The sequence below is a fragment of the Anguilla rostrata genome, chromosome 9, assembly GCF_018555375.3.
Source record: "Anguilla rostrata isolate EN2019 chromosome 9, ASM1855537v3, whole genome shotgun sequence".
Taxonomy (NCBI): domain Eukaryota; kingdom Metazoa; phylum Chordata; class Actinopteri; order Anguilliformes; family Anguillidae; genus Anguilla; species Anguilla rostrata.
The window spans coordinates 52,552,793-52,580,712 of NC_057941.1; the positions used below are offsets into that span (position 1 = coordinate 52,552,793).

Consider the following 27,920-nt stretch of genomic DNA (forward strand, 5'->3'; position numbering starts at 1 on the left):
ACGGGGTGGGGTGGGGGGTGGGGGGGGGGCCCTGCTGCTGAATCCCAGAGAGGCAGTCCTGTGTGGCGATATTTCTTTTTGGTTGGTTTTAAAAAGGCGGAGCTCGGAGCTCACCTGCGCTGCAGGTGTGGGAGCTGCTGACGCGGGCTGTTCTGAGGGAGGGGTTATATCTGAACACACGCACAGTCTTAGGGGTCCAGCTGGGCTCACTGATTGGCTCTGTAGGCCAGAGCAGTGGGACATGATTAGGAAACACCTCCCCTAATCACACGGGACACCTAGGGGAGGTGTCCCATCCCTGGCATTGCTGAGGGGCAGTGGGAAGTGATTAGGAGAGGTGTGCCGTGGGATTAGGGGAGATGTCCCGTCCCAGGCATTGCTGAGGGGCAGTGGGACGAGATTAGGGGAGGTGTCCCGTGGGATTAGGGGAGGTGTCCCGTCCCTGGCATTGGTGAGGGGCAGTGGGACGTGATTAGGAGAAGTGTCCCGTGTGATTAGGGGAGGTGTCCTGTGGAATCAGGGCTCTGTCCCGCCCCGGGCATTGCTGAGGGGGCGCAGAGCTATTTTTGGCAGCATCCTGCAGGGGAAGCGGCTGCATGTGATTAACTCTGTGAGTGAGTCATTACCCCAGCCTCAGCTGCTCCTGCTGCAGACGCACAGTTACTGCATATAATGTATATATATATATTATATACTCTCTCTCTCTCAAACACACACACGCTACTGCATATACTGTATACATATATATTATATACTCTCTCTCTCTCAAACACACACACGCTACTGCATATACTGTATATATATATATATATATTATATACTCTCTCTCTCTCAAACACACACACGCTACTGCATATACTGTATATATATATAATATACACTCTCTCTCTCAAACACACACGCTACTGCATATGTACGCTCACTGCTACACATACTACTGCATCTATACACACTGCTACACACTCACACACACACATACACTCTCTCTCTCACTCACATACACACTCCCCCCGCACACACTCCTGCATATATACACACAAACCACACTACACGCACACACACATTCATATATGCATATATACATATATACATGGACTTCAGGATTGTTCTGCGTGAGAGATAAAGAATTCACCAGCTCAAATCAGGTCCAACTTATTTTTTATTTCATTAATAATGACATAACGACTGTAGACAGATTCAGAAATGTGAAAACGAAAATAGATTCTTTAAATAAAACCGCCGTACACAGTCCACAGATTCCACTGTCACGTTAGAAACCCCGTGATTTCTCATTTGTCAACTGGTGAGCCATCTGAACACAACATCCATCCATCCATGGAAAAAATTTTTTTTAAGTTTTGTTCTCACGGATTTTACCTGGATTATGTGTGATCTCAGCACCTGATCTCCCCTGATGCCGGAGATTTTGGGACTGGGACGGGGATGAGCCAGTGCGGTCTGTGGCCAGGGGTGCACATGGGGCACCCCTCCATTTTGGGATTTTATTTTGGCTTCTGGTCTTGATTATTTAATTAGCCCGAAATAATTTATCAGTTCTGGCATTTTTCATGAATAATCATAACCTCCATCTGCAGCTAGCCCATGTATCCCTGCTGAGAACGTTTAACTGTGGGTCACTACAGGGTTGAACCAGCGCTGGTGCATATAGCTGTCTAGAAAATTAAACCAGAATAAAAAGAAAGAAATAAAAACCCAAAAATATCTAATGTGATGAGTGTGCTCAAGGACCACACCTTACTGAAGCCAAATCTGCAGTAGAGTCACCTGTTCACCTGCAGTTAGCCTGCACACCCCGGAGCAGGTCACCTGTTCACCTGCAGTTAGCCTGCACAACCTGGAGCAGGTCACCTGTTCACCTGCAGTTAGCCTGCACAACCCGGTGCAGGTCACCTGTTCACCTGCAGTTAGCCTGCACAGCCTGGAGCAGGTCACCTGTTCACCTGCAGTTAGCCTGCACAGCCTGGAGCAGGTCACCTGTTCACCTGCAGTTAGCCTGCACAGCCTGGAGCAGGTCACCTGTTCACCTGCAGTTAGCCTGCACAGTCCGGAGCAGGTCACCTGTTCACCTGCAGTTCGCCTGCACACCCCGGAGCAGGTCACCTGTTCACCTGCAGTTAGCCTGCACAACCCGGAGCAGGTCACCTGTTCACCTGCAGTTAGCCTGCACAGGCTGGCTCAGACCCTCTTAGAGCTGCAGCAGGGTGACCTGGCCACCTGGTGAGTGGATGACCTGATCAGCGGGTCACCTGGTGAGTGGATGACCTGATCGGCAGGTCACCTGGTGAGTAGATCACCTGATCAGTGGGTCACATGGTGAGTGGATCATCTGATCAGCGGGTCACCGGGTGAGTGTATCACCTGATCAGTGGGTCACCGGGTGAGTGGATCACCTGATCAGTGAGTCACCTGGTGAGTGGATCACCTGATCAGCGGGTCACCGGGTGAGTGGATCACCTGATCAGCGGGTCACCGGGTGAGTGGATCACCTGATCAGCGGGTCACCGGGTGAGTGGATCACCTGATCACTGGGTCGCCTGGTGAGTGGATCACCTGATCAGCGGGTCACCGGGTGAGTGGATCACCTGATCGGTGGGTCACCGGGTCTCTCTAGCGGGTGTAGGACCGCTGCCAGCTGTAGATGGAGTGGATGGAGTGGGAACAGGCGGGCAGCCGCTTGCAGGCGCTGATGCTGCAGTGGCGGAACCCCCTGCTGTTGCCCACGGCGACGGGGCCGGCGCCAGCTCCGCCCCTCAGGCCCCGGCGGTGGGAGGCGGCCTGGGCCCGCTCCTCGGCCGCGAAGAAATCCGTGACGCCGCGGAAGAACTCCAGCAGGGCGCGGTGGCTCCAGGGCGCCGTGCCCATGACCCCGCCCCCGGCCCCGCCCCCGGGCTGGGCGAAGCCGCAGTGCCCGCCCTGCTCCGTCAGCAGGAGGAAGAGGTGGGGGTTGCTGTGGAAAAGGTCGAAGGGGAGCGTGGTGCTGGGATCGCCCCGCACCGGGTCGTCCCGGCTGCACACGCACAGAACCGGCACCGCCACCTCGTCCACGTCCCTCAGCGGCTCGTTGCTCTCCCAGTACTCCTCCCAGCTGACCCCGCCCTCCGCCCCGCCCCCCTCCCTGCCCGACGCCCCCCTGGGCTCGGGCTCCGGCTGGCAGAACAGCGCCTCTTCCAGGCTCTTCAGAGAACTGCAGGAGAACACAGCGTCCGTGCGAATGGTCTCCCCCAGAGCAGTCTTGTACCTGTGGTGGGTAGAAAACACACCTGGATCAACACGTGGATAATTTACCTTAATAAAGCCAGGTAGGTCCACTGAGAACTGCGTTCTCCTTTGCAGTTTACACCTTTATGGCCAGGGACTCAAAACGAGTAACAAAAATAATAAATGATCTGTGTTAAATCTTTACTTATGTAATAAATGTAATCTATGACTTTATATTGGCTGAATATGAACCAGATGTATTGTATAAGAGGCTAACCCACGCTGTTGTTGGTTTTAAGCGGAACATTTAACTGTGTAGGAAACGCGAGGAATTGCGCGGATTGTAGCGGGGATGAGGGTCATCAGTGAACACGTGTGCATTCGCCTCACAAAATATGACGTCACGCCTCTAGAGCTTCACTATAAATCACTTTGCGCTTCTGATCGGTAAGTTAATTCTATCACTTTTTTGCGGGGAAAGCGGCTTTGAAAACCCTTAGCAGACCTAACGTTACCACCGTTATAAACACACTACTTACCCGCAGAACCTGTGGTGTGTTGCACTACGTTTGAACAGAGATTGTCGAACTGTTCGGGTAAACATTTTGTTTGTCAGTTACGTTTGTAATTCGTAGGAATGAAATGCAGCTTGTTTGCTTAATTGCACACAGACACACACACACACTAAGCTGCTTAGCCAGAAGGCTACCTGGCGAGGAGAAAGCAGTAAGTTAGCTATAGGATACAATAGCTATCTAGTTAGTTAACTAGGCCTACATAGTCTGAGCAAGCTAATGTTGGCTATTGGACTGGCCTTACGATAGGACTTATTCATAGCGACCTAGAGATTCTTCTTTTTAAATTGTGTGTAAATCAACTTTGGCCTACTGCTTTTACAACAATGTATGAATAAGATGAAATTAAATAAATAAATAGATACCTTGTTATTATATGCATAGGAAATGTATTATTCTATCGCGTAGGTATATAGACACAAAGAACGTCTGTGCGGAGCCGAGAGTGTCAAAAACATTCAACAGAAGCACTGCGGTTGCGTGGAGAACGTGTTTCTGTTCCTTACTTTTTAATTTTAGGCTGCGGTAGGGTTTACCCTGCATGTGCAGGTGACTGCGCGTTTTGTATACACCCTATTCAGGCTTTGCCAGGCTAAACGAAGCACAGCGCGTTTAATCAGAACTTTAATTCAGCAGGCTACGCATCTGCCCCCTGCATACTCAGCTACTTCGGTCGCACGCTTCGTTCGTAAATTAGCTTGTGTTAGCAAACCTTCATTTGGGGAACGGGGAGGGAGGGGGCATTAAAGTTTACAGAGTTGACCGCGGCTCTGTATGAACACACAAACACAGAAAACATCGACTTCTCCACAGCGACGGGCCGCGGGAGACTTTCGCTTCACTAATCGACCGTCTCCCCGGCTGTCAGGTGGGGCCGCTGGTTGTCATGGATACACCATTCTGACAGCTCTAACACAGCGGGGGAATCGGAGGTGTTAAAACGAGTGGACTTCCCGCCGTGGGCTTTTACGTAAACATGATTCATCCGATTCAGAATGGACAGATCACACAGCATTCTCCAGAAACACCCCCCCCCTTCCTCCACCACTGTAACTCTCCTCCCCCCCCCTTTCTCATCTCCCCATCTCTCTGTCTCTACCTCCATTCAATGTGCTGTATTGGCACAGATTTCTCTCTCTGCCTCCCCTTCTCCCTCTCTCTCTCTCGCTTTCCTTTGCCAAAGTATTTGCAAACAAGCTCTATAAATTAAGAGCAATGAAAGGAAATTAAATTACAGATTGACATTCTCTCTCCCTACTTTTACCTCTCTTTCCTCTCCTCCCTCCCTCCCTCCCTCCCTCCTCTCTTGCAGTCTTTTCATTTATTTTTCCATTTTGCCTCTTCATTGCTCCCCCATCTCCTCTTCCTTTTTCCTCCATCTCTCCTTACATCACTCCCTTGGCTCTTCCACTCCCTCTCTTTCTCTCTCTCTCTCAACCTCTCCCTCTCTCTGTCCTGCTCTCCTCCCTTCGCTCACTCTCTTCCTCCTCAATTTTGATTTTGCTGTGTGCTTTCCATTATTTCCATGACAAAAAGCGATGTTTGTTTTTCCAGAGCATTTACACACACCCTACATGCTAAAAGGACTAATTTTAAGAGTGAAAATGTTTAGTGTTAAATCAACTCTTACAGAGTACATAATGGTCCCTGGTGGATTTGTATTGGAGTTGAATTAACACATTTTACTGCGTATATATTTCATTATAAACATTAGAGTGCATATTTTACAGAGCACATACGGTCCCTGTATGTGAATCAACAGTGAATGATCTACTGTGTATATTCCAAGTTAAACTACGCGGTCGTTCCCTGCACTTGGAACTGTGCTTCCCTCCAGGGTTTTCGACACACCTGTTCCTGGTTTTGGTTATACACTTTTTTTGTACGTCGCTCTGGATAAGAGCGTCTGCCAAATGCCTGTAATGCAATAATGTATATATTTCATTATAAACATTAATTTACCTGCAGTACTAATCACACATTCTTAGGCACGCGTGCTCATAAGAGGCATGTAGTTAAAATAATAAACGGGTAATTAAATCCCCCACCTCCCCACCCCAAGCAGTACCTGCTGAGGCAGATCTTCTGGTAGAGCAGCAGGGCCCAGCCGTAGGGCCAGCAGGGGGTGCTCTCGTACCAGGCCTGGCAGCGCAGGACGGGGGAGAGGCAGGCGGCGGCGGTCAGGTAGCTGGAGGAGCCGCACTCGCCCAGGTAGGACAGGAGCAGCCCCGCCCCGGTGCTCTCGCTGGCGGCGTAGAGGCGCGCCCCGGGCCGGCGGTACCGCAGGTAGCGCACGGCCTCCCGCAGGTCCGCCGGGTCGCCGAAGCGCTGCAGCCGGGGCGTGGCCAGCGCCGCCCCGTTCTGGCCCCGCCGGTTAAACACCACCGGGGCGTAGCCGTGGCTCAGGCCCAGGTCGCACAGCTGGAGACAGGAAACAGGAAGAGAGAGAGGCGTGACATCACTTCCTGTGCGCTTCCTCGGAGTCTTTGGGTGAAGAAGCCACGATGGCCTGACGTCGCTCTCGCATCACACGCTAACGGGTCTCTCGTGGACCTGATAGAATTTGAAATGGGGGGGCAATTCAAACGTCGCGTCTTCAATCTGATTGGTTCTCGTGCCGTGTTCGCCAGCTATCCCAACATGCCTTGCGGACACATCGCCTCTCGTTGAAAGTGAATGGAGGCGATGTGACAGACGCCCTGAAAACTGGCTTCTCGTCGGAGGACGTGTGGCTTCACCCTTACGGCCACTGCAAGGGCACCCCCCCCCCCCATCTCAGCTGAGCTGGGGGGGGGGGCACATTACTGCTGGTTGAGATTATTTTGCCCCATTAAGTCTAAACAGGTTTCACATCACAAGATGAAAGGATGACAGGTGCTATTCTAATGCAATCCATATTACCATGATGATGATGAGGGTGATGATGATGATGATGATTATTATTATTTATTACAACAGTGCTCAGAATGCAAGCTGTCTGCAGGAACATCTGGCTGAGTTGATCTGGCTCTGGTCTGTGTCTGTGCACTGCTTTCTCATGACTAATCGTGGTCCCTCAGAGAGGTTCCCTGTTAGCTAACAGGTCCTTTGATTTGTGTCAGAATGCCGTTCCCTCACTGCTCGTCCAGTTAACAGTCTAGTTGACTGATTAGTTTTAGTGTAGTTTAACAGGTTTTGTGTTAAATGCCATAAAAAGGGAACAATTTAGCCAGACATTTAACATGCCACTCTGGAGCCGCTAGCCTTGCACACGCACAGCTCCATATCTCACACTGACTGTTCTCAAACCCGACGCACCCTGTACAGTCCGGACCCTGATAAGCACTGGCACCCTCCTGACTGCTGACGTAGGGTGGGGGTGGGGGTGGGGGTGGGGGGGGGAGCGGAGCGCAAGGGTGAATGAACTCAGGTTAGATAGTGACTGTAATTTACATTTTCCACTTTTTTCCCATTTTGTTCTGTGAACGGAAAAACTGAAGACTCGCGTGTGCCTCGTGGCAAACGTCATTGATCAGTTCAAACGATCCAGCCTAATGGCAGTCGATTACACAGACCTCTCCAGTACTGTATGTTGTAACCCAGACGACCAGCTAAAAGCACATCTTTATAAAAGGCAGGAGTAATTGAGGAGGAAAAAAAACCCCGGCAGTACATCTAATCGTCCTGCATGCACTTTTCTTTGTGTCGCTCTCTCTCTCTATTTTTGGAAAGCTTTTATGCCGTAGAAGAACGGTTGTGCTGATTATCATTAAGTTCGCGCGCCTTGTGGAGACGCTAACCAGGGACCTTTGCTTACCGGGCGGCTTTAATTATGCGGAGGCTTTAGTTACTGACACGGTTTTTTTTTTTTTTATGCAACAGAAGCTTCACTGTGCAGATTAACTGCGCTGTTGCGCGGCGGGTCCGGTAAAAACACGCGTTTGTCCTTCCGTGTGTTCAGGCGCACGGCGCGGAGTTTATTCTTTGTGTTATTTTACGGGCCTTTACGATCAAGACGTAATAAAAAAAAAAAAAACGCTCAGACGCCAGAGAGCAGTAAAAGAGAGCCACACACTGTCCATTCTTAAAAGCTGAGACGATCGTTATGGTGTGAGAGAATTACTGTCACGAGTACGTCATAGCCGCGGGTCTCACGAGCTGAAATACCCTCTTCAGACCGAGCATCCGTAATGTAATGTAATGTCACGAGCGTCCACACGCTCTGACCGGGGCTGCTAGGTGGACCTGGGAAAAACTTAACATTACATTACAGACTTTTAGGACAGATCTTATCCAGAGTGACTTAACACAACTTTTTACATAGCATTTACATTGCAGCCATTTATACAGCTGGATATATACTGAAGCAATGCAGGTCCTACCGGGGAATCGAACCGGTGACCTTTAGGTTACAAGACCAGTCCCTTGCCCATTAAACCACACTGCCGCCCAATATTATCACATTATTCCCAGGCCTGGGACAGTAATATTAACCACATGTTCACAGACCATAGCCCCCCCTCCCCGCTCCTCCTTCAGGGCCTGGGACAGTGTGCCAAGTCCCAATCACCCCTCCACCCCCACCCTAAGAAAGCACACCTAATTCAGCAGCCAGAGCAGGGCTGCCCAACCCTGCTCCTGGAGATCTCATTAGCACAGTGAGGTGTGTGCCACATTAGGGTTGGGATGGAAGCCAGCAGCACAGCAGATCTCCAGGAGCAGGGCTGGGAGCGGCTGGTGGGGAGGAAACGGATCCGGAGGCTGTGCATTATTTAACGGCGGGACCCTGGGCGCTCGTGGCCGCTCCTCGCCGCTCCGCCCCGGTTGTCACGGCGGCCGGCGTCGCCATAGTTACCTTCAGGACGTTCCAGGTGATTTTGCCGAAGGAGTTGGGGATGACCAGCAGCACGGGGCTGGCCGAGTCGCTGGCCGTCCTCCGGCGCTTGTGCCCCTCGCCGCCCGCCACGGCCCAGTCCAGCGCCACCAGGCCGCCGTCGGCCACCTGCAGGTGGTCGCGCGCGAAGCGCACGGCGCCCTCCGCTGGCCAGCAGGCGGCGGCGACGGTCTGCAGGAAGGCGCTGGCCCGCCAGCTCCAGCGCGGGGCCGCCACGAAGCTGCGGAACGCCGCGCAGTGCCTCTGCAGGTAGCGGGCCAGCGCCGACGGCTTGCACACCAGCGCCGCGCCCTCCGCTTCGCCCGTCGCCGTGGGGACGAGGTCGGGGCCGCACCTGTCCCCCCGGCGCCCCCCCGTCCGGCACCCCAAAATCCGCCTCCCCGGCGCTCCGGGCGGCACGGGCAACGGGCCTCCGGAGGCGAAGTACAGGGACGCCGGCCAAAACAAAGCCGCCGCTATCAAGATGCAAACGGCAAAGAACCATTCCAGCATCGCACTGCTGGAGGGCGGGCAGTCAAGCAGACCGTGTGCAGGTACGCACTGGAGCAGGCACTCCGCTTCAAGGACATAAAATGTTTATGGAAAGTTTACCGCAAAGGGCATTTTTCGTAAACAAGGGATGGAATTCCGGACGCGTGACTGCTTTTTCATTCACCGCGCGCCTGTGTTCGCTGCTCTTTCCCAAAACACGTGTTTCGCTCCGTTCTTCAAAGCTGAAATGCAGGGACGTTTCGACCGGGTTCTGTACATTCTTTTCCCATTTTTCCAAAAGCGTGTTTTCGCAGTACTTCAATCTTGCTTGCAGTGTACACATATTTGTTTCGGTGGAAAACTAAACGCGACATTCGGGTGGATAAGTATTCTTCAGCGCGTTCCCAGGTATTAAAAAAAGGCGGGCGACGTGCTGTTCTTCTTCGAGAGCAGCCCCGGTGTTCGCGTGGTCCCGTCTGGCCGGGTAGAGGAGCACACCGCACAATCTTTCTTTAGAGCCACATCTGGATCCACTTTTGGATAACTATAATAATAATAATAATAATAATAAAAAAATGCACATGTATGTTACATTTAGATGGCGTGGCAGTGTGCTAATGCCGACATCTAGGCTGTGCTGAGAATTCGGCGTAGGCTGTAGGGTTGTAGCCTATATGCAATAAGAGTGGTGCGAGAGCTTCTGCCTGTTGGTGGTTTCCGCAGCCGTGGGCGCGTGTGGACTGTGTTATAAATACAAGCGCGAGGACTCGATTGCGTTCTGCGTGTGATGGAGACATTCTGAAACTCCCTCCCCTCAAGAGCTCTAAAAAAAAAAAAAAAGATAAAACACGCGAGGAAGGGGGTAGAAGAAGGGATGTAGAAACGCGCGCGCCGCTGAATTAAAACGTACCACCCCCGCATTGTGAGAGGCGACCTTGCTGTTCACGTCTCAGCGGGCATTTTAAGCTGAAGTGTCGGCGGTAGCTTGTTTTTAGAGATTTCAAAATATCCATGAATGATTTTACTCCATGTGGACTATTTCGGATGCAGAGCGCGTATTGTCTCCCTTTCCTGTGCAAAACCAGTCCGCCTCTGCGGGGTTTAACTACTTTTTTTAAACGGAGTGGAGGGTTTTCGCGTTTAATGCCTGTTAAATGTCCAGGCACCCGGGGAATTCCGCATTCGACGTTTCTAGGATACGAATTATTGAATGTGAACTACGGGCGCAGTAAAGACGAGACAGGCTTAACAGCACGCTAAACTGATTAATAATCAAAGTGCCGCGAGCCCTCAATAGGAGATCAATAAAACTATCAATGTTGTGTGCATGTGTAATTATGGTCCGATATTTGTTGTAATTTGCACATGTATTTAGCGTCAATATCAGTAGTTATCATGTACCTAATGTCTTTGACTGGAATTTGAATCATGCGTCTTCTTTCTGAATTTATTTAGAATTGCAAATTTGCCATGATTTAAATCGGCAAGGATGAGAAATAGAGCAGAAGCAGGACATGTAATCGAAATTAACTGTGGTCCAACTCGCTCTGAGGGAGGTAGACACGGCGCTGGTAGGTTTTTATTTTTTTAAGCCAGTCCCGCGGTGTGATCTGCCACACAGCGGGGAAGAGTTCTTCACCGCGGCAGCCGCACGCGACGTCCGCGCTTGGATGACGTCCTCTCTATTGTTTGTTGGACCTTTTGTTGATGCTTATCAGCCTTCCCTGCCGTTGAACTCTGCCACAGATGCAAAACCGCCAAAAATATCTTTCAGTGCTTTCCAGAAATACCACTCCCCGCCATCACAGTAACAGAAAAACAGGAAGATAAAAAGGAGTCTCCAGTCGGTCAGTTGGATAAATAAAAAAAAAACAAGCTGATTAGTTTATTCTTTGCGCATCTGTGTGCGTAAATATTTGCGCATAATATGAATACCACAACTCGGCATTGCTGATGCAATCCACCTAATGATAAAGAAAACTGATGCCAAGCGTAGGATGGCACGATCACAGCTGTATCCCGAGACGTACAGTATCTGTGACGTACAGTATCTGTGATAAAGAAGAAGAACAGATTTTCCTCATTAATCCCAGTATTGTGTGCGATAGGAGAGGTCCAGCCGCCTTAACTGCGCTATAAGAACACAGCTGCCTTCATTGGTCTCTGTGTATTCAGCACTTGTAATGTGGCACATCATTGTCTTGGTCATGTTTCTACTGTGACTGGAAATGAAAGGCATCTGTGGGCAGTATCAATATGGCGAACAGGTGCATGTAGGCAGTAGTTCAATTACATGTTGGTAAACTGGTAGTTAATTCTGTTTTGCAGCAGTTTTCAGGTAGTTCAGCAACATTCAAATTTGTGTCGTAGTTGTAGTAGATTTCAACAAGAATGTAATATTTAAGTTAATCGTTTACATTAAAAACAACCATTTTTTTATTGTTACATCAGAATGTATGATCAGACAGATGACCTTACACAGTTATGCCTAAAACATTCTCTTAAAGGAAATCCAAAGAAAGGAAAGAGAGAGAAACCCTGGCTGGCTGTTCAGTAGGAGCTGTTCCTCTTGCTGGCCAGACTAATTCTGTCCTCACTGTGGCTCCAGGCCAGATTATTCATCTCTGGCGTTTCAGTCAGAACCAGACTGAGCCATTAGGAAGAAGAGAACCCTTCTCCGTCTGTCTGCATCTCTCTCTCTCTCTCTCACGCTCAGAGACGTCACATGCTTCAGCGTCATTCTGCAGGAGAAGGCGAGCGCTCAGCAGATGTGTGGGTGGTTTGGGCACAGGCACACACACACACACACACACACACACACACACACAAACATACACAGAGCATGCAAACAGACAGCACACACACACACACACAGCACGTGCACACAAATACACACACACAGAGCATGCAAACAGAAAGCACACACACACAGCACGTGATCAGTAATACACACACACACAGCATGTGCGCCCTAATACACACACACACACACACTCTCTCTCTCTCTCTCTCGCTCTCTCTCTCTCCACGTTTAAAGTCACTGCAGGGAGCAGTGTTGAGTGCCTCCTCTCTGCAGCAGGGGGACTGGTAGTGCCTGTAGTGCACAGGATCTGGGCCTGAATGAGGCTCCACGGGGGCGGGGCTCCAACAGAGACCGCAGCCTGAAGCCAAAACAGAAACAGAGCAGGAGACGGTCAACAGGGCCAGGGGCCGAGTCACCTGAAACAATGTAGGAAACATTGGGAAGCACTGCTTTGGAATACGGCTTGTTTAATTTGTGTGAGCTAAGATAGCCAATATTATTTAATGTAACTTACATTGCATTTATTTGGCAGACGCTTTTATCCATAGCGACTGCGAAGTGCGAAGTTTGATATCAACACTTTTAATGACCGGCCTAGATTTGAATTAATGACTCATAGAGAGTGCTTTGTAGGCTATATGTGAGTAATTGGCATTTTTGTACATCGAAAACGTGTTTTTCATCAGACTGGATATGCAGTAGGGGGGCCTAGGTGCTATATTAAAAAAATTTCATGAAAATGAAACGATTTTTTTGTCTTTCACTTCTTACGCAAGAATCCTCCTCCAGCTGATTAGAATTTTTAAAAACCACGTGGCTTAAAAATTAATGCGGAGTTTGAAACCTGCATAAATTTGCAGCGGCGAACTCGGGCCTGAGAGGGAGACTCAGTGGGGCTTATGAGTGAGTCAGCTGCCACACGGCACACCGCTCAGAGGAGTTCACTGAACCTTCCGCGGAGGAGGATTCATCCGATATATTCACCCTAATCTGGGTTTTAAAAGAACTGCACACTTTGCCTTCCCCCTTTCTGATGTGGTTTTTGTAGTGAGCGGGGAGCCGAACGGGTTTGGGGAGGAGTGGCGAGCGTCTCGCTGATCGGGGAGAGAGGGGAGAGAGAGAGAGGGAGAGGGCTGAACGCTATCGACTCGGCCGGTTCCCACGCGTACAGGTGAGCGGGTGAATCCACCTGCCCACCGTGCTGGTGACATCATCGAACCGCTGGCTCTCCTGTCCTCTGCGCAGGAGCTGCGGGTTCGTGACAGGTGTCACTGGCTCCGTGTCGAAACTGAGACGGCTGGTGCTCTCGCTGTTGTAACCCAAACGACTCCTGGTGCTGTAAAACTATGTGACCCCCGATATGACCTTCATCAGAACAAACAGTCCGCATTTTCACCCACTTCCAGCACACACACACACAAAGGTGCATCCCTCTAACACCCCTTAAAGTGACAGCGACAAAAATATCTCAACGATGGCCATCTGGAGCAAATGTATTTACATATTTTTTTTTTTTTTTTGGAATTTTGATGATATTATTTTTTCAATTCCAGTGATGGCAGCTTTTTATTTTGGGGGGGGGCGGACGGCACAGACACGGTCACAGGTGCGGAGACTGCCATGGTTACGGAGACGGTCAGGGTCGCAGAGACCTTCCGTCGTCACGGAGACGGTCACGGTCATCCTGCCTGGACCTCTTTAACACTCCGAGTCGTTGGGGAGCCGAATGTAAATGTTTTGTTTCTGGATTTTTCTGATTAATTTGACTTTGTTCTCGACCCTGATTTAACTCTGACCGTTAGGCCCCATGGGCTCCTTATCTCCCCGTGCGTAGTCTGTTTGCTTTCATCCTAAAGCCCAAGGTGAGTAAAATGGCCGCCGTCCAGCCAGCTCACCTGAGCGTGTCGTTCTGATGCAGGCAGTCACTTCACACGCTCAGGCACAGGTGAGCGATCCACCGGGAGGAACTGTTACCCTAAATGGCACACCTGGAATCTGATAAGTGATTTGTCGGTATGTGAATTAAGCTTCAGCATCACTGCAAACCCAGCAGTTATGCAAAAAAAAATTGTATTTACACATAATTTCAGCTGTTTTATCATTCCTTTCTCCCAACTTGGAATCCGCCAACAGCCAAAAAGCTAATAAATAAAACTGGAAAAAGAAACCCTCCCGGCCAGCAGGGGGTGGTGAAGAGATTTATCAGCCGGAGAAGGCCCAGTGAGGCACTTCACCGCTGTAAACAGCCTATGCCGGCAGGGCCAAAAATACCAGAGCAACTCATGATGTTTACTGCGGACCTGTAAAAAATATTTACAGTGTGGCAACATTGACGTAGGCCTGCACGATTGATGGTTTGTTGCTATATAAAATCGGTTCAAAACACCGTAAATGTCATTTGCTGTTTGCATAGCAGCCTGTTAAGCTTGCTGTTTGGCCACGCGTCTAGCGAGACGTCTACTAAACTAATTCAGATGAAAATAAAACTTCCAAATTTAACTGTAAAATATAAACGTCATAATTTACCCTGTGTACATCGGAAACATCTCTCGCGTCCGTTTATTTTGCTTTCTAAAATAGCCGTGTTTTTGCCCGTTTCGCTGGTAACGGACCTGCTCGTTTATTCCTGTTGGATCTCCGGTCGCACCGCACCATTTCCGCGAGCGCGTGTAAACGATGAGAGGCACGCGCCTTGAGAGCCGCTCCCTGCGCAGCGAGCGTGAAATGAGAAACCTCGTCGCCAGGTTGAAATATGGCGGCTGAACTGGAGGAGAACGGGGAGTGATGTGGGACAGTAAAGCTCCAGCTTCTCTGCCGCTAACGTCCTCCACACTGACTGCGCATCGCGTGTCTTTTATAGTAGAACCACTGCTTCACTGTGCATTTTCAAAATACAGAAAAGATTAGATTTTTTTTTCATGGGATTATTTTGAATTTTTGTAATTAGAATTTCCTTTTTTTGTGGTATGACACACACACACACAGGCAGGTGTTCTCCAGGTACAAAATTTTAGCCGGTACAACATCTCTCCTTTTCCTGTAGGAAAAACAGCCACAACAAAGGAAGATGTGAGCCTAATTCAGGTGTACATGAGTGTGTGTGAGCGAGTACGTGACTGTGTGTGTATGTGTGTGGTGTGTGTGTGTGAGAGCCAGTACGTGAGTGCATGTGTGAGTGCGTATGAGTGTGTTGTGTGTGTGTGTGTGTGTGCCTGCCTGAATGGGCATGAATGAGCAGCACCTGTTCTCCAGCTGTACTGTACACCAGAGCCGTGGATTCATGTGGAACAGAACACTCCCTTCCAGTGACCCCAGGGACGCAAGCAATCCGCACTAATGCGCGTAAAAATACCGGCTTGCTTCTGGCAGGGATTTAAATCTTAATGTTCCTGCTTCCTTCACACCTGCGAGTACGTGCACCTGGTACGGAATGGGCCAAAGAGAACCGAGTGCATCCGCACAGGTGTGCTACTGAATAACACGCAGGGCTTATTTGTGACACGGAGAAGAGCACACAAGGGAAGCCACACTGGGAACTCATCTGCACGGGCCATGAAATGGGCTGCAGTGTGTCATGTTATTTTAAGGGTTCATTAATCTTGTCTGAGCATTGACCGTAACAGTGAGGATTCTGGGAAGGTGGATTCCCAGAAGGCCCTGTCCCAACCCTCCGATTCCCACGATCCTGCCCCCGTCTGCTGGCAAAACTGCCCTGTTTACACAAGGGACCAGTCTACCCTCCTTAACACACATACACACACACACACACACACTCTCTCACACACACACACGTACACACACAGACACACACTCACACACACACACACACACGTACCGAGTCTGTTTTTTACGTTAGGCGGCGTTGTGATTTAACACCGATTCCGGTGCCGTTCCGCCATTTCACACACCAGCACTCCGCCAAATTAAACTTCCCTCGCGGCCCGGGGTCACAGATGCGTAACTCGTACCGCAAAATCGCCGCTTTTTTTCACGAGATGTGTTTCGGGTCACGGCTCCTTGACTTTTTCTGTCTCCGGGACACGGGATGGACAGACACAGGACGGACAGACACGGGACAGACAGACACGGGACACGTGATGGACAGACACAGGACGGACAGACATGGGTCGGACAGACACGGGATGGACAGACATGGGACGGACAGACACGGGATGGACAGACACGGGACGGACAGACACGGGACACAGGACGGACAGACACGGGACGGACAGACACGGGACACAGGACGGACAGACACGGGATGGACAGACATGGGTCGGACAGACACGGGATGGACAGACATGGGTCGGACAGACACGGGATGGACAGACACGGGACGGACAGACACGGGACACAGGACGGACAGACACGGGATGGACAGACACGGGACGGACAGACACGGGACACAGGACGGACAGACACGGGATGGACAGACACGGGACGGACAGACACGGGACACGGGATGGACAGACACGGGACGGACAGACACGGGATGGACAGACACAGGACGGACAGACACGGGATGGACACCGTTCTTTAACCCCTACCCTCACACCCCGTCACCAGACGCGGGGTCTTCCACATCGCACGGTCACAGGCGCAGTCCTGACTGTTTCCTAGGGAGAGATCAGCACAGGAACTCTTAAGTGTAGCACCAAAAAGCCCCAAAATTATAATGACTGAAAATGCTCCTTTCTGTACTTGATTATTTTTTTTAATGAGAACATCTAATTAAAATTTTTCACAGTTTTTATTGCCTGCTTTGGCTGAATTTAAAGGGAATTACCAAAAGCATTAAATGTCTTAACTTGGTTTGACAGACTGCCAGTAGAACATTTTTCAGTTGAATGCATATTCTTGTAAAAAGCTGCTTTTATGTTTTATTTGAAATCCAGTGTTCGTCGTTTGTTTATCCTGAGCTAAACTTGGTCAGCCATGCGCTCATAACTTCTCCGATTGTAAAGTGGCAGTTTTGGCCGAAGGTTCTGCGGACCCGTGGAGCTCGCATTCTTCCAGCTTGTTATCTGCAGAAGCAGAACGGATTTCAGCGCTCTGGTGTGCGTTCTGTGTGACGGTCCGGTCCGAGCGTCAGCGTTATAAACTCCTTTAGGGGAGCCGATCGGGAGGTTATAAGTGAGAGTATTCGGTAGGGAAGCTTCTGAGATCCTCCTGTTTAAACCCCGAACGTGTACTCCCTTCCGGGAGGTTCGCAGAGTCGCGCGTCTGATGGGAATCCGCAGGGTCAAAGTGCACCTTGGCGGCCGTCCATGTCTGTGGCTCCTGGTTTTAAGCTTGGCAGGCTGACCAATCATCACTCAGCAGACAGACGCCAGCAGGGGCGTGATTTGTTTGGCTGGACGGAGTGTGCCAGGTAACCAATCAGCAGGGACGATTCGTGTTCTGATCACCGCAGAGGCACTGGTCTCAGATCAGAGAGTCTGAATCAGAGCAGAGCACCAGAAGCCAGGGTCACTGGCCTTAGAGAGAGAGAGAGAGAGAGAGAGAGAGGTAGAGAGAGAGCCAGAGAGAGAGAGGTAGAGACAGAGAGAGAGAGAGCGAGAGAGAGGTAGAGACAGAGACAGAGAGATCAGCCGTCCCCCTATGACTGAAATGAAAGCTGACACAAAGCTTGTATGTGGTCAGCATCAATCTGCAGTGGTGAGAGAATGAATGAATGAAATAATTTATTTGACAATTTAAACGCGAGATTTCATGAGACTGCATAGCAGACAGCAATCCTTTAAAAATGAGGTAGAGGCCCTTCCTCCTTCATTACATAACGTATCCAAAAATAAATCATATTTAAATGGATTTTGTTGTTGTTGTTGTAATTGTATAGAACGTATCTTCACTGGCGGCGGAAGAAAAAAGTTGAACTTGTGTTCAGAGACGGACCAGAAGCCGCGGTCGGGCACCGTGCGGGATTTAAAGATATTTATGCCTGCATTTCCTGCCAATTACAAAACAACCTGGACAGAGCAGAAGGGAACAGAGAACAGAGATGGATGGATGATCTGGAGGGCAAAAACAGGGGGATAGAGAGAGAGAGATAAAGAGGGGACAGATAGAGGGATAGAGAGAGGGGGAGAGAGGACAGGGTGCAACAACATCACTCTCTCTCGCCTCCTCCCGTGACATCACAAAGCATTTTTGGTTTGATTATCCCGTCTCCACGGAAACGGCATTCGCAAAACAGCACTCTGCACAAGATCAAAAACAGCCCGCCAACTTTACCTAGACCTGTCTAATGCAGCAGACAATGATAAAAAGAAAGAAAGGAAGAAAGAAAAAAAAGGTATTTGAAGGTCTTGCCGGTAGTGATAATGTAACAATCGATATGTTCCCTGGGGGTGGGGGGGTGATTGAGGGTTTGGGGGGGGGGCGGGGGGGCATGGCGAAACTGTGACCTGCCTTCTGAATGCCAGGGCTGGCTTTCCCCGCGGTCGAGGCCATTTAACCTTTTGCGCGGACGTCAGTCTGTCTGGGAGCGGAGGGGAGGGGGGGGAGGAGCCATTTTGTCTGTGGGAAAGTGCAAACCTCAGTGAGGGCTGCTCGGTGGTTATTGGGTTTGACTGTAATGGCTAATCTGCTTCAGCCTCCTCCCTCCTCCTCCTCCCTCCTCCTCCTCCTGATTCCAGCCTCCAGACAGGCAGCTCTGTGTCTCAGACTCCCGCTCCCAAATCCCTCTGTGTCTCCTCACTGTGGGGAAGCTGGGCTGCAGAATGTGTGTGTTGGAGAAACACACAACCTCAGGCGAAGCCACACACACACACACCTGCACATACACACACACACACACACACGTATGTACATGCACACACACACACACACACGTGTACATGCACATGCACACACACACATAGACACACTCACACACACACATGCACACTCATGCGCAGAAACTCACATGCACAGATGAACATGCAAACACAGAAATGTACACACTGCACAGAACAAACAGGAATATTTTCATGTAAACAGCACCAGTTTTTTCAGCATTTTTTTCACGTTTTTGAATACACTTAAATCCATCTAACCGTTCGCTTTAATGGGATTTTGAAATTATTGAAAAACAAATTCAGGTTTTTTTCATGCGCAATTTGTAACTTGCAGAGCACTTCCAAAGTGCCCGTCGTCAAGATTGGATTTGCCTTGTTACAAAACTACTCATGATGATGGAGTATGATGATGATGATGTATCTGCATATATATATATACATATATTTGGTCTTCAGTTCCTGTTTTTCTAAATGTGACTCACAGGTGGAGAGCCTGGTAATCAGGGCAAGCGCTGCAGCCTCTCTCGGGTGACTCTGTGGGTGGAGGTGAAGGAGCTCTGTTCCTGTGGGAAGGAGGTGGAGAGACACTTGTGCGTTCACACGCACTTAGACATGCATCTTACCCCGACTGTGGCACTACTCTGAGTATTTAAATAGTCATGCAAATGCTTTTATCTGATTATCTTTATCGGTGTAAGGTCATAATCGGTGCATTCAAAACCCATTTGAGACAGCTGGATTTTTTTGCCCTACCTTTAGATTTTTTGGTGCATGTAGACGTGTTCCTCTGATCTTTTTCGGCTGTTTGAAACCGTGCCTGCCAGGCGGAGGTCGGGGACCCTGGATGAAAACAAGTATGGCTGCCGTGTCCATCGAGGATGAGCCCATTATGATAAAGAACTGTGTAACTGTCGCGACTGGATTGATCACATTTCTTATACCCATGTGTTCGCAATAATCTAAATACTTGCATAAACTTATTACTCCCAATAATCAGGGTATTATTAGAGCTGGAGAGACTTTATTATCTTATCAGCATTTCAGTGCATCTCTGTGTTTCTGCGTGTGCATGTGTGTGAAAGTGTGTGTGTGTGTGTTCATGTACATTCATATGAATTTCATAGATTTAGGAAGTTGAATATTCCTTATTACTAGTGTACATTTTTGGTAAATATCATAAAATATAAATGAACTTTTTTTTGAGTCTTTTGTAAAATGTGCGCAGATATGTTTGGAGTTTCCAAACCTCTTTGGGTCGTGCGCGGGCACGTCGGTTAGGTCCCGGGTCTGCGCAAATCGCAGGCGAAAAGGGTCGTGTCCCCTCCCAAGGTATCAGCGATGCTGGTGCTGTTTGGATCAATTTTAAATACCAGTCGCGTGATGCGCGAAATATCCTGACGTCACTGGACAGCTCCGGGCGCCAGGGCTTTTCGGAGAGAGACGGTCCAAAAGCCAAATCTATGTCTTTACACATTAAATCAAGTCAGAGAGACCGATAAAACAAGGCTGCGTGGTCAAAAATGCGTCACATCATGAACTAAAAATAAATCCGAGGCCAAAGTTGTTATTTATGTATGACATACCCTTTCTTGTCACAGCTTTAGTGTCTTTAACACAGAAAAGTCCGTAGTGGTAGTATTTTTAAAAAACAGTGTCACCTGGTGGCAAATTACTGTAAGAAAAATATGTACAGTAGGCCTAATTGCTTTCGTGGCTTTCAAACTGGAATTGCTGCAAAGTAGGCCATATTACTTTTTAATGCAGCAAATAAAACTATAAAAATGCACTGTGACAAGTACTTCAGACATCCGAGATGACGAGGTGGTGTTTTGCGCCTTCAGTTTCGCAGTACAGTAGCGCCGCCTGGTGGCTCGCGCGGACCCTACTTGTACATCGCGCGCATGATAGGAGGTTAGTAGTATTGATACAGGCCGATGCTGTCAGGCGCCATAATTGTTGAGACTTAAGGCAGTAGGAGGTCCAGCATGATTCAGCTGTTGCTCCATCATGCACTCCTTAGAGAGAGAGAGTGGGCGAGAGAGGGAGAGATTGAGAATGTAGTCTATAAGCAACTCCCCTGTTTGTAATTAGTCATTCATAATTAAATGGTTGTTAATTCCATATCCATGATACTGACTTTGAAACTAGCGTCTTTAAAGTGGATAGCGTTTGAAAATTCATTGAGCTCGAAATAAATGCTATATTTAGCTATTGGCTACATAAAAAAATTGCTTCCCAGCTAAACACCATGTTTACGTTTCGGGAGAATTTGACTCGAGCGCAGTGCTCTGGATCAGGCAACACCACTGTTGCAATGTTGGCAAAACGGCACGTCGGGCCGACTAGATTCGGAAAAGATTCACGGAACATTAGTGGGTAGACTAAAGTCTGAACAAGGAGCGAGATGAGCAAGGGACGCGTTGAGTCGTCCATACGTAGCACAGAGTTATCTGCGCAGTTTTACGTAGCGCACCGAAGATATCTTTGGGGAATGTCGTAAGTTTTGTATTGTTACCCTGGCGACGCGTCTCTTGGCAGCACGCCCACAGAGCCTTGTTTTATTCAGGTACTTCCGTCGGAGAAAGCCCATCGCTCAGAGCCGGGGCTATCAATGCACTGATTGTCCGACGCTATAAACGGGATAAACAATCGACCTGAAGCTTGTTAGGCAAAATGAAAATTCAAACTCTGTTGTGATTTCAGGTGAACTGGAAGGTAGCGCGTGATTGTCTAGCAAACTAGAGTAGTAAGTTTCTGGTTAATTCAACTTTAGAAGAGGAGGGGGGTTTCCAGCCATGGCGACTTTGACCTTAAACCGAAGCGAACGGGAGAAGGGGGCAGTCGCTAGCGCCCCTGAACTCGGAGCGAAGAAAGATACCGCCGCGATATCTTCCCCTAGCCAGGCGAAGGACAGTACACGGCTTCCGCAACTCGAGGTCAAAGACAGACCGAGGAAGAAAAAGAAGAAAAACGACAAAAAGAAGTCGAGCAGCGGCTCAAAGAAACGAGGGTACTCCAGTACGCCCTCAAACTCCGACGATGCAGGTTTGTGCTTTGACATGCATTTACATGCCGCTATAAGGATTGCATTTAAGTTATTAATAAAGCGGCGTGTTTAATGTTTGTTTTGAGAATTATAAACAGACATTTGTGGTCAGGATTATAGGCCTCGGGTGTAGCTAATTAAATCTAGCCGCGTAAGCCATATTGAATATTACTGCCACTCGTATGACTAAATGTGTTACTTTTAGTTCACATATCCATGCGGTAGAGCGGTCACAGTGCAATCTCAAGTGTTATGTCAGCTCTGAGTAGCCTACGTTTCACTGTGATATAGAACATTTGATCCCTCGGTTTAAATTATCGCGAGGCATATTTACAGTTAGGCTACAGATTTCTGGCTCATATCGTAAATGGATGGAGCACCAAGGACTCCGTGGGCCTTGGGCTTCGCAGTTAAAGATGGTGTTATGGAGGTGTTGTTTTCCCCGTCGGTGCGAACGAGTGATGATTGGAGTGACGGAACGCCGCTGCCCGCGCGACCGAGGCGCTCAAATGCCAGGGCGGGATTAATCTGTAACTCAATTCCGCCCCGTCACCCTCGCGCTTTTTCGGAGGCCCCAGACGGCCGTCAGCCTGGCAACGGCTCCTGTCCACCTCCTCCATCCCCAGACAAATGGGTTATATTTGAAAGGCAGGCAACGGTCAAATTATAACACAAACGGTGTCTCTTTATCTACCTCTAAATAACACCCACCATCCTCCCTCAGGATGTACCCTGTCATTTTCTCAAAGTAATCAAATCATAAATAAACATCCAGTCTTTCAAATAAAACCCTGGTTCACTCTCTTCCTTTCTCTCAAATAACCCCTGTTTTCTCCTATACATTCTTTTACCACTGAAATAAATCTGGTCTCTTAAATAAAGCCCCAGTCTCTCTCCTGAAAATGCCTGCCTTTTCTCAGATGAACTGACTATCTCTATTAACCCCGACCCTCTTACAAATAAAACCCCTGCTCTATCTGAAATAGATCCCCGCCCTGTCCTGAGAACACCTCTCTTTCACAGATAAACCCCGGCCTGTCCTAATAATACCCGTTCTTTCACCTTTCACAGATAAACTCCCAGCCTGTCCTATAAACACCCAATCTTTCACAGATAAACCCCTGGCCTGTCCTAAAAACACCCGATCTTTCACAGATAAACCCCTGGCCTGTCCTAAAAACACCCGATCTTTCACAGATAAACCCCTGGCCTGTCCTAAAAACACCCGATCTTTCACAGATAAACCCCTGGCCTGTCTTATAAACCCCCTCTCTTTCACAGATAAAGCGCCATCCGAGACGGTCTCCAGCAGCTCTTCCATGCAGAGCGGCCCGGACGCGGAGAGGCTCGCTGTCCGAAAGCCTAAGGTCAAAGGTCAGCCTTTCAGAGCGTGCACAGAGAAGGGAAGCGGGAGGATACAGGAGGAGGAGGAGGAGCCAGCTGTAGCCATGCCCCCTGATCCTCCCCCAGCCCCGCCTCCAGGGGACACTGGCCCCAGCGGTCCGGCCCAGGAGAGCCTGAGGTGGGAGGGAGTTCTGGCCGACCCGGCGGCTGAGGAGGAGAGGCTGGAGGTATACAGAGCCAACCGCCGCAGACGCTACTACCTGAGCACCCAGGTGAAGCTGCACGGAGAGGCCACGCCCACCGCGTCGGCCACGCCCACTCTGGGTCAGGGGTGGGGCCACTTAATTTAGGGCGGAGAGGGGCGGGCGTAGACTCCGTAAACCACCAAACGCTTCACAGTGGTGCGCGGGACCGTTTTCACAAAAACTCCCTCTCTCCTGCTGTCACTCAGGACTAGCTGGGATGTTTCAGGGGGCGGAGCTTGTGTTGGAGGAGAGCCAAAAACAAAATGGCAGCTTCTTTAAACCCAGAAAATCTATCGGCCGTTTCTAAAAGCAAGATCTCAAGGAATACCTCTGAACCATTAATCACAAAAAAATCAGGAGTTATAATTATTCATTGATACGTGTTTACAGTACACTAATATGCAACACTATAGGAATATAATATTACAAATGCAATATACAGTGTGGTTATGGAATAAGCTAGGAAAATGAAGAATATTTTCCCAAAGTGATGCTTTTAAAACACTACAGGACTGTGGCCATGTTTACTGATTTCCTGTCAAGCCGAGAATCAGTTATCTTAACCTACCAGCAGAGGGCGCTGTGGTAAAAAAAAAAACACATTACAACACCTGACTTTGTTGATGGAAGAAGAACAGGTCATTGATCTTCATTGGGGAAAACGAGGACTTGTCAGCTGCATGTGATGATGTGACACATTAGGAGGACATTTTGCTGTCTCTGTTGCCGTTGGTGCTAGTGAATTGTGCCGGGCCTTTGAACTGCTAACTCTCATCTAATTTAAACATGACCTCACACAGATACTCTGTGCCTTAGGACTGTTGCCATTATTAGTAATGACTAGTGCCTTTTAGTAATCATATTGACACAATTCTGTTGTCATTTCTTTGAAATTGTTGATACACGTGTAGGCAAAATTAATGTGTGTTTTTTGTAGCGATGCTCACAGACCTCAGGCCTAGGTGTGCTGCTTTGGTGCTTATGAAAAAAAAACCACAGGGAAGCGCTCATTTTAATTTATATTTATTTATAAACTTTTGCTGAAAAGTCAGCCCATGGACACATGATTAGCTCCCAGTGTAAAACATCATGTTAAACTGAAGTGGTGGTGTCCTGATGTCCCATAAGAAACACAGTTCTTATTTATACATGGAGACATCACGGCTATCTCTCTACCCTCCAAATACGGGTATTCCTCTTATTTATAAACCAGATGTTTTTCCTTAAAAATGGTTGCACACATTAAAATATGTGACTAAAAAACTTTCCTGTTATTTCAACGTTAAAAGTTAAGGGTTTTTGTACATTTTATATCTGAAAAAGCTTGTTAGATACACAGGTAAGGCTTCTTTTTCTACCATACTGTTCTGAAGTGAAAGTTCTTTCGCTTTGTAGAGTAAAACCAGAATTGGCTGGACAGAGCACCGTTCAGAACACTCATACCGACCCACAATGCTATGCAGTTAAACTTCAAAGGAACAGAACGTGATATTCATGACTTGCACCCTGCACATCAAAAAACGAAATGTGAACTGTAAATTAAATTAACTTCACTTCATCACTTCAAGGATTTAGCACGCCTCGCTGTATTGCCTCGCTGTGAACGCCTTTCACTGTCTGGAGCCTCGATGGAAACCGTTTCTCTCCCCCGAAGCTGAGCTACTTTTTCCGTTTTGGCAGTTGAAGTTTGAAAAAAAAAAAAAAAAAAGCTCCAATCACGGCCACCCTTGGCTCTGGAGCATAAAATGACTGTTGATGCATCTCAGACTGCATTTCGGTCCTCTTCTCTCAGCTGAAACCACAAATAAAACAAACGTGATGCCATACATCCCCCTTACATCTGGCCCACTGGGAAACAGCACGACCGTCCTTTAGCACGTTTAGCACGTTAGCACGTTAGCACGTTTAGCACGCAGTGATGCTGCAGCAGGCTTGCTGCATGGCGACTTCACCAGGCGGTCGTGCGTTTGCTCATCAACCGTCAGCTTGTGAAACGGTCCTGCTGCAGTCAGACAGACAGGAAGTCAGTCAGTCAGACAGACAGACAGGAAGTCAGTCAGACAGACAGACAGACAGACAGTCAGTCAGGCAGATAGGCAGTATTTGTGTTTTAATTGGTTTGTATCATTGTTTGTATGAGTGTCTGCGTTGTGGATTAGGGTTCGGGTGAGGGTTGTAAGTGTGTGTGTGTATAGTGTGTGTGCGTGCGCGTGTCTCATGGTAGGGGGCGTGGCTGTAGGAGACAACGCTCCAGTCGGCGGCGAGCCTCAGCAGTTGGCCCCGCCCTCTCGGGGCTCCAGCTCCACACTGGACAGGAAGCGGCGGGCGGACTTCCTGCCGCCGGCGCGGTGGAGTAGCTGGGTGCGGCAGGCGGTGTGGGCGTGTTTGGGGAACACGATGGCGGTGCTGGTGTGGCTCAGCGGCCGATGGCGGGGGAGGAGCTCCAGGTGAGTCCGGTACCGCCTCCAGGTGCTTCCTGCCAACGCCAGGACCGTCTGGCTGCAGGACTCCACCTCCAGGCCGCGCGGCTGCAGGTACACCCCCTGGATGAAGTGGCGGTCCGAGGCGTAGCGCACGCTGGACGTGTACCTGCGGGCAGGTAGACACACCCGTGTGAGCCCCGCCCACTGTCTCACAGACTCTCTGAACCAATCAGCAGTCAGATATGCGTTTCAGGTACTTTAACTCTTTTACATCTCAGTAACATTTGAACACTCCCACAGATCCCAGTCTTATCCACTATTGTTACAAACTCTATCGATGCACTGTCTACACACTGTGAGAGTAAGATATAGGCTAAGGATCCCCAATCCTGATCCTGGAGAAGTGGGGTTCTGATGGATTCCCCAACCCTGGTCCTGGGGAGCCATGGGATTCTGCTGGTTTTGGATGTTAACATTACAACCAGCTCAGCTCAATGAAGATGAAGTGAGAGAACTGTAAAAGCAGCTGCTTCAAATGATCTATTAAGTGCTGAGCAACTATGAAAACCAGCAGACCCTGTGGCTTTCAAGGACCAGGTTTTGGGACCGCTGCGTTTGAACAATTGACTTACATTTAACATGCAATGTTCCAAAGTATTTTACCCCAGTCATGTAATTTCTGCACTTCTAAATGTGTAGGTGAGTGTGTAAGATCTGAGAGTACAGAGAAGCCCGTCAGTTAACACAATGAGATGTGCGCGGGGTCAGGTCATGTGACCCAAAGTTCTAAAGCAACTAAAAAGCCTTTGCGGCGGCCCGCGAGGGATGGGGTTACCGGACTTCTGTAGGGGGGAGGGGCTGCAGCTCCACGCCCTCGCCGTAGGACAGCTGATGGAACCTTGGGAATGAACCTGGCAGCACGGGACCCTGCAAAGTTATTTCGTTTTTTTTTTTTTAAAGACATTGGAATTGGAAGCCAGAAGGTTAACGTTGCGATTCACCGGTAGAACGGAGTCTTCTCGCGCTTGAGCGAGCTGCTGTTCAACCAGAACTGCTTCAGTGAAAAACATTAGCTTGCATGTCTGCGCAATATAGGTCATCACACAGGTGTATGTCAGGTTAATAAGAATAAATTATGGTAGAAATGTGTCAGTACGGGCAAAGTAACGAGCGAATATGAGGGATGAACCCAACGAGGCTTTTCCTTTAATTCAGAAAACAATCACCCCCCATTGTTTACGAGTGTACACATGCATACGTGCACCGCAGTGAAATGTAAATTTTATTTTTTTATTTTTTTTATTTTTTTTAAAACATTCGGCAACGCTTATTTATTTGGATGGAAACATTCGCAGAATTACAAAGTAAAATCCCATTTAAATAAAACGTCTGTTAAATGCAGATCTAAACATTCTGGCTTACTCGTACCGTTATTCCGCCGCCGTCGTGTTCAGACACCGGGCTGCACGCCCCTTTGTCGTCGCCAATCGGCGACAGGAGCCAGGAGGTCGGACTGGGGCTCGGGGGTAGCCCGGAGTCCGGGCTGTCCAGCGTCCTCTCCGCTTTGCAGCGGATGTCGAGGGGGTCGTCACCGCTCTGCAAGTCAAGTCTGCCCACCATGGCTTCGGAGAAAAGTAGGCGAAACGAAGACCCGAGATTTAAACTTTGACACGTACAAATTTCTGATGCACGTTCTCAGGATTCAGCTCCAACCAAAATTTTTGGTTTTACTGCATCAGCAATCTGGTACAGTCGCGCGCCAGGGGAAACGAGAAATCCGTTCAGTTTAGATTTCTGCGCAAAGCAGTGTTCCACTGAGAATGGCTATTCCGGCTGTTTTTGCAGTGCGGTTTGCGCCGCTCACTGGCGGCAAAAGTCTCCACTCAAATCAGAGCGCGCAGCCTACTGTAAGAACTTATGAGGGAGCACTTATTCGTTGATATTTTTTAGCAGCTGTCTTGTTCTATCCTAGTTTTTGGAATGCGTTTAAAAATATTTGTTGTTTTTGTATTCCCGGGCGCGCAAACCCGTGTGATCCTTCTGCGAAAGGTAGCGCTCGTCTGACTGTGTGTGACGCTTGGAGACTGTCCCGACTCAAAAGCTCTCATTGTTTCTCCTACAGCTCAGCAGGGAATGGGGAGG

The 27,920-nt window shown here is 49.0% G+C and overlaps 3 protein-coding genes across 9 annotated transcripts; 1 reads left to right on the top strand and 2 right to left on the bottom strand.

Moving 5' to 3' along the window:
* Nucleotides 1–1,141: 1,141 nt before the first annotated feature.
* On the bottom strand, nt 1,142–10,803 carry LOC135264161 (protein ABHD15-like). 6 transcript variants are annotated; one of them, XR_010332621.1, is made up of 5 exons: nt 8,629–10,803; nt 5,863–6,215; nt 2,604–3,259; nt 2,396–2,443; nt 1,142–2,235 (listed from the first exon to the last, which is right to left on the bottom strand). XR_010332621.1 is itself a non-coding variant. In XM_064352868.1 (4 exons), exons 1-3 carry the CDS (start codon nt 9,157–9,159, stop codon nt 2,629–2,631), a joined length of 1,515 nt encoding a protein of 504 aa, XP_064208938.1. In that variant the 5' UTR covers nt 9,160–10,803; the 3' UTR covers nt 1,142–2,443; nt 2,604–2,628. The 6 variants fall into 6 exon arrangements, 3 of the variants coding, with proteins under 3 accessions (XP_064208938.1, XP_064208939.1, XP_064208937.1); XR_010332620.1 differs by having other exon boundaries at nt 2,396–3,259; XR_010332619.1 differs by having other exon boundaries at nt 1,142–2,251; nt 2,380–3,259.
* On the top strand, nt 3,590–24,659 carry liat1 (ligand of ATE1). 2 transcript variants are annotated; one of them, XM_064352871.1, is made up of 3 exons: nt 3,590–3,666; nt 21,424–21,765; nt 23,048–24,659. In XM_064352871.1, the coding sequence occupies exons 2-3, from the start codon at nt 21,516–21,518 to the stop codon at nt 23,458–23,460; spliced, it is 663 nt and encodes a 220-aa protein (XP_064208941.1). In that variant the 5' UTR covers nt 3,590–3,666; nt 21,424–21,515; the 3' UTR covers nt 23,461–24,659. The 2 variants fall into 2 exon arrangements, with proteins under 2 accessions (XP_064208941.1, XP_064208940.1); XM_064352870.1 differs by lacking the exon at nt 3,590–3,666 and having other exon boundaries at nt 20,563–21,765.
* LOC135264163 (refilin-B-like) lies at nt 24,363–27,889 on the bottom strand. The gene is made up of 3 exons (XM_064352873.1): nt 27,207–27,889; nt 26,614–26,705; nt 24,363–25,944 (listed from the first exon to the last, which is right to left on the bottom strand). The coding sequence occupies exons 1-3, from the start codon at nt 27,396–27,398 to the stop codon at nt 25,623–25,625; spliced, it is 606 nt and encodes a 201-aa protein (XP_064208943.1). The 5' UTR covers nt 27,399–27,889; the 3' UTR covers nt 24,363–25,622.
* Nucleotides 27,890–27,920: the final 31 nt, after the last annotated feature.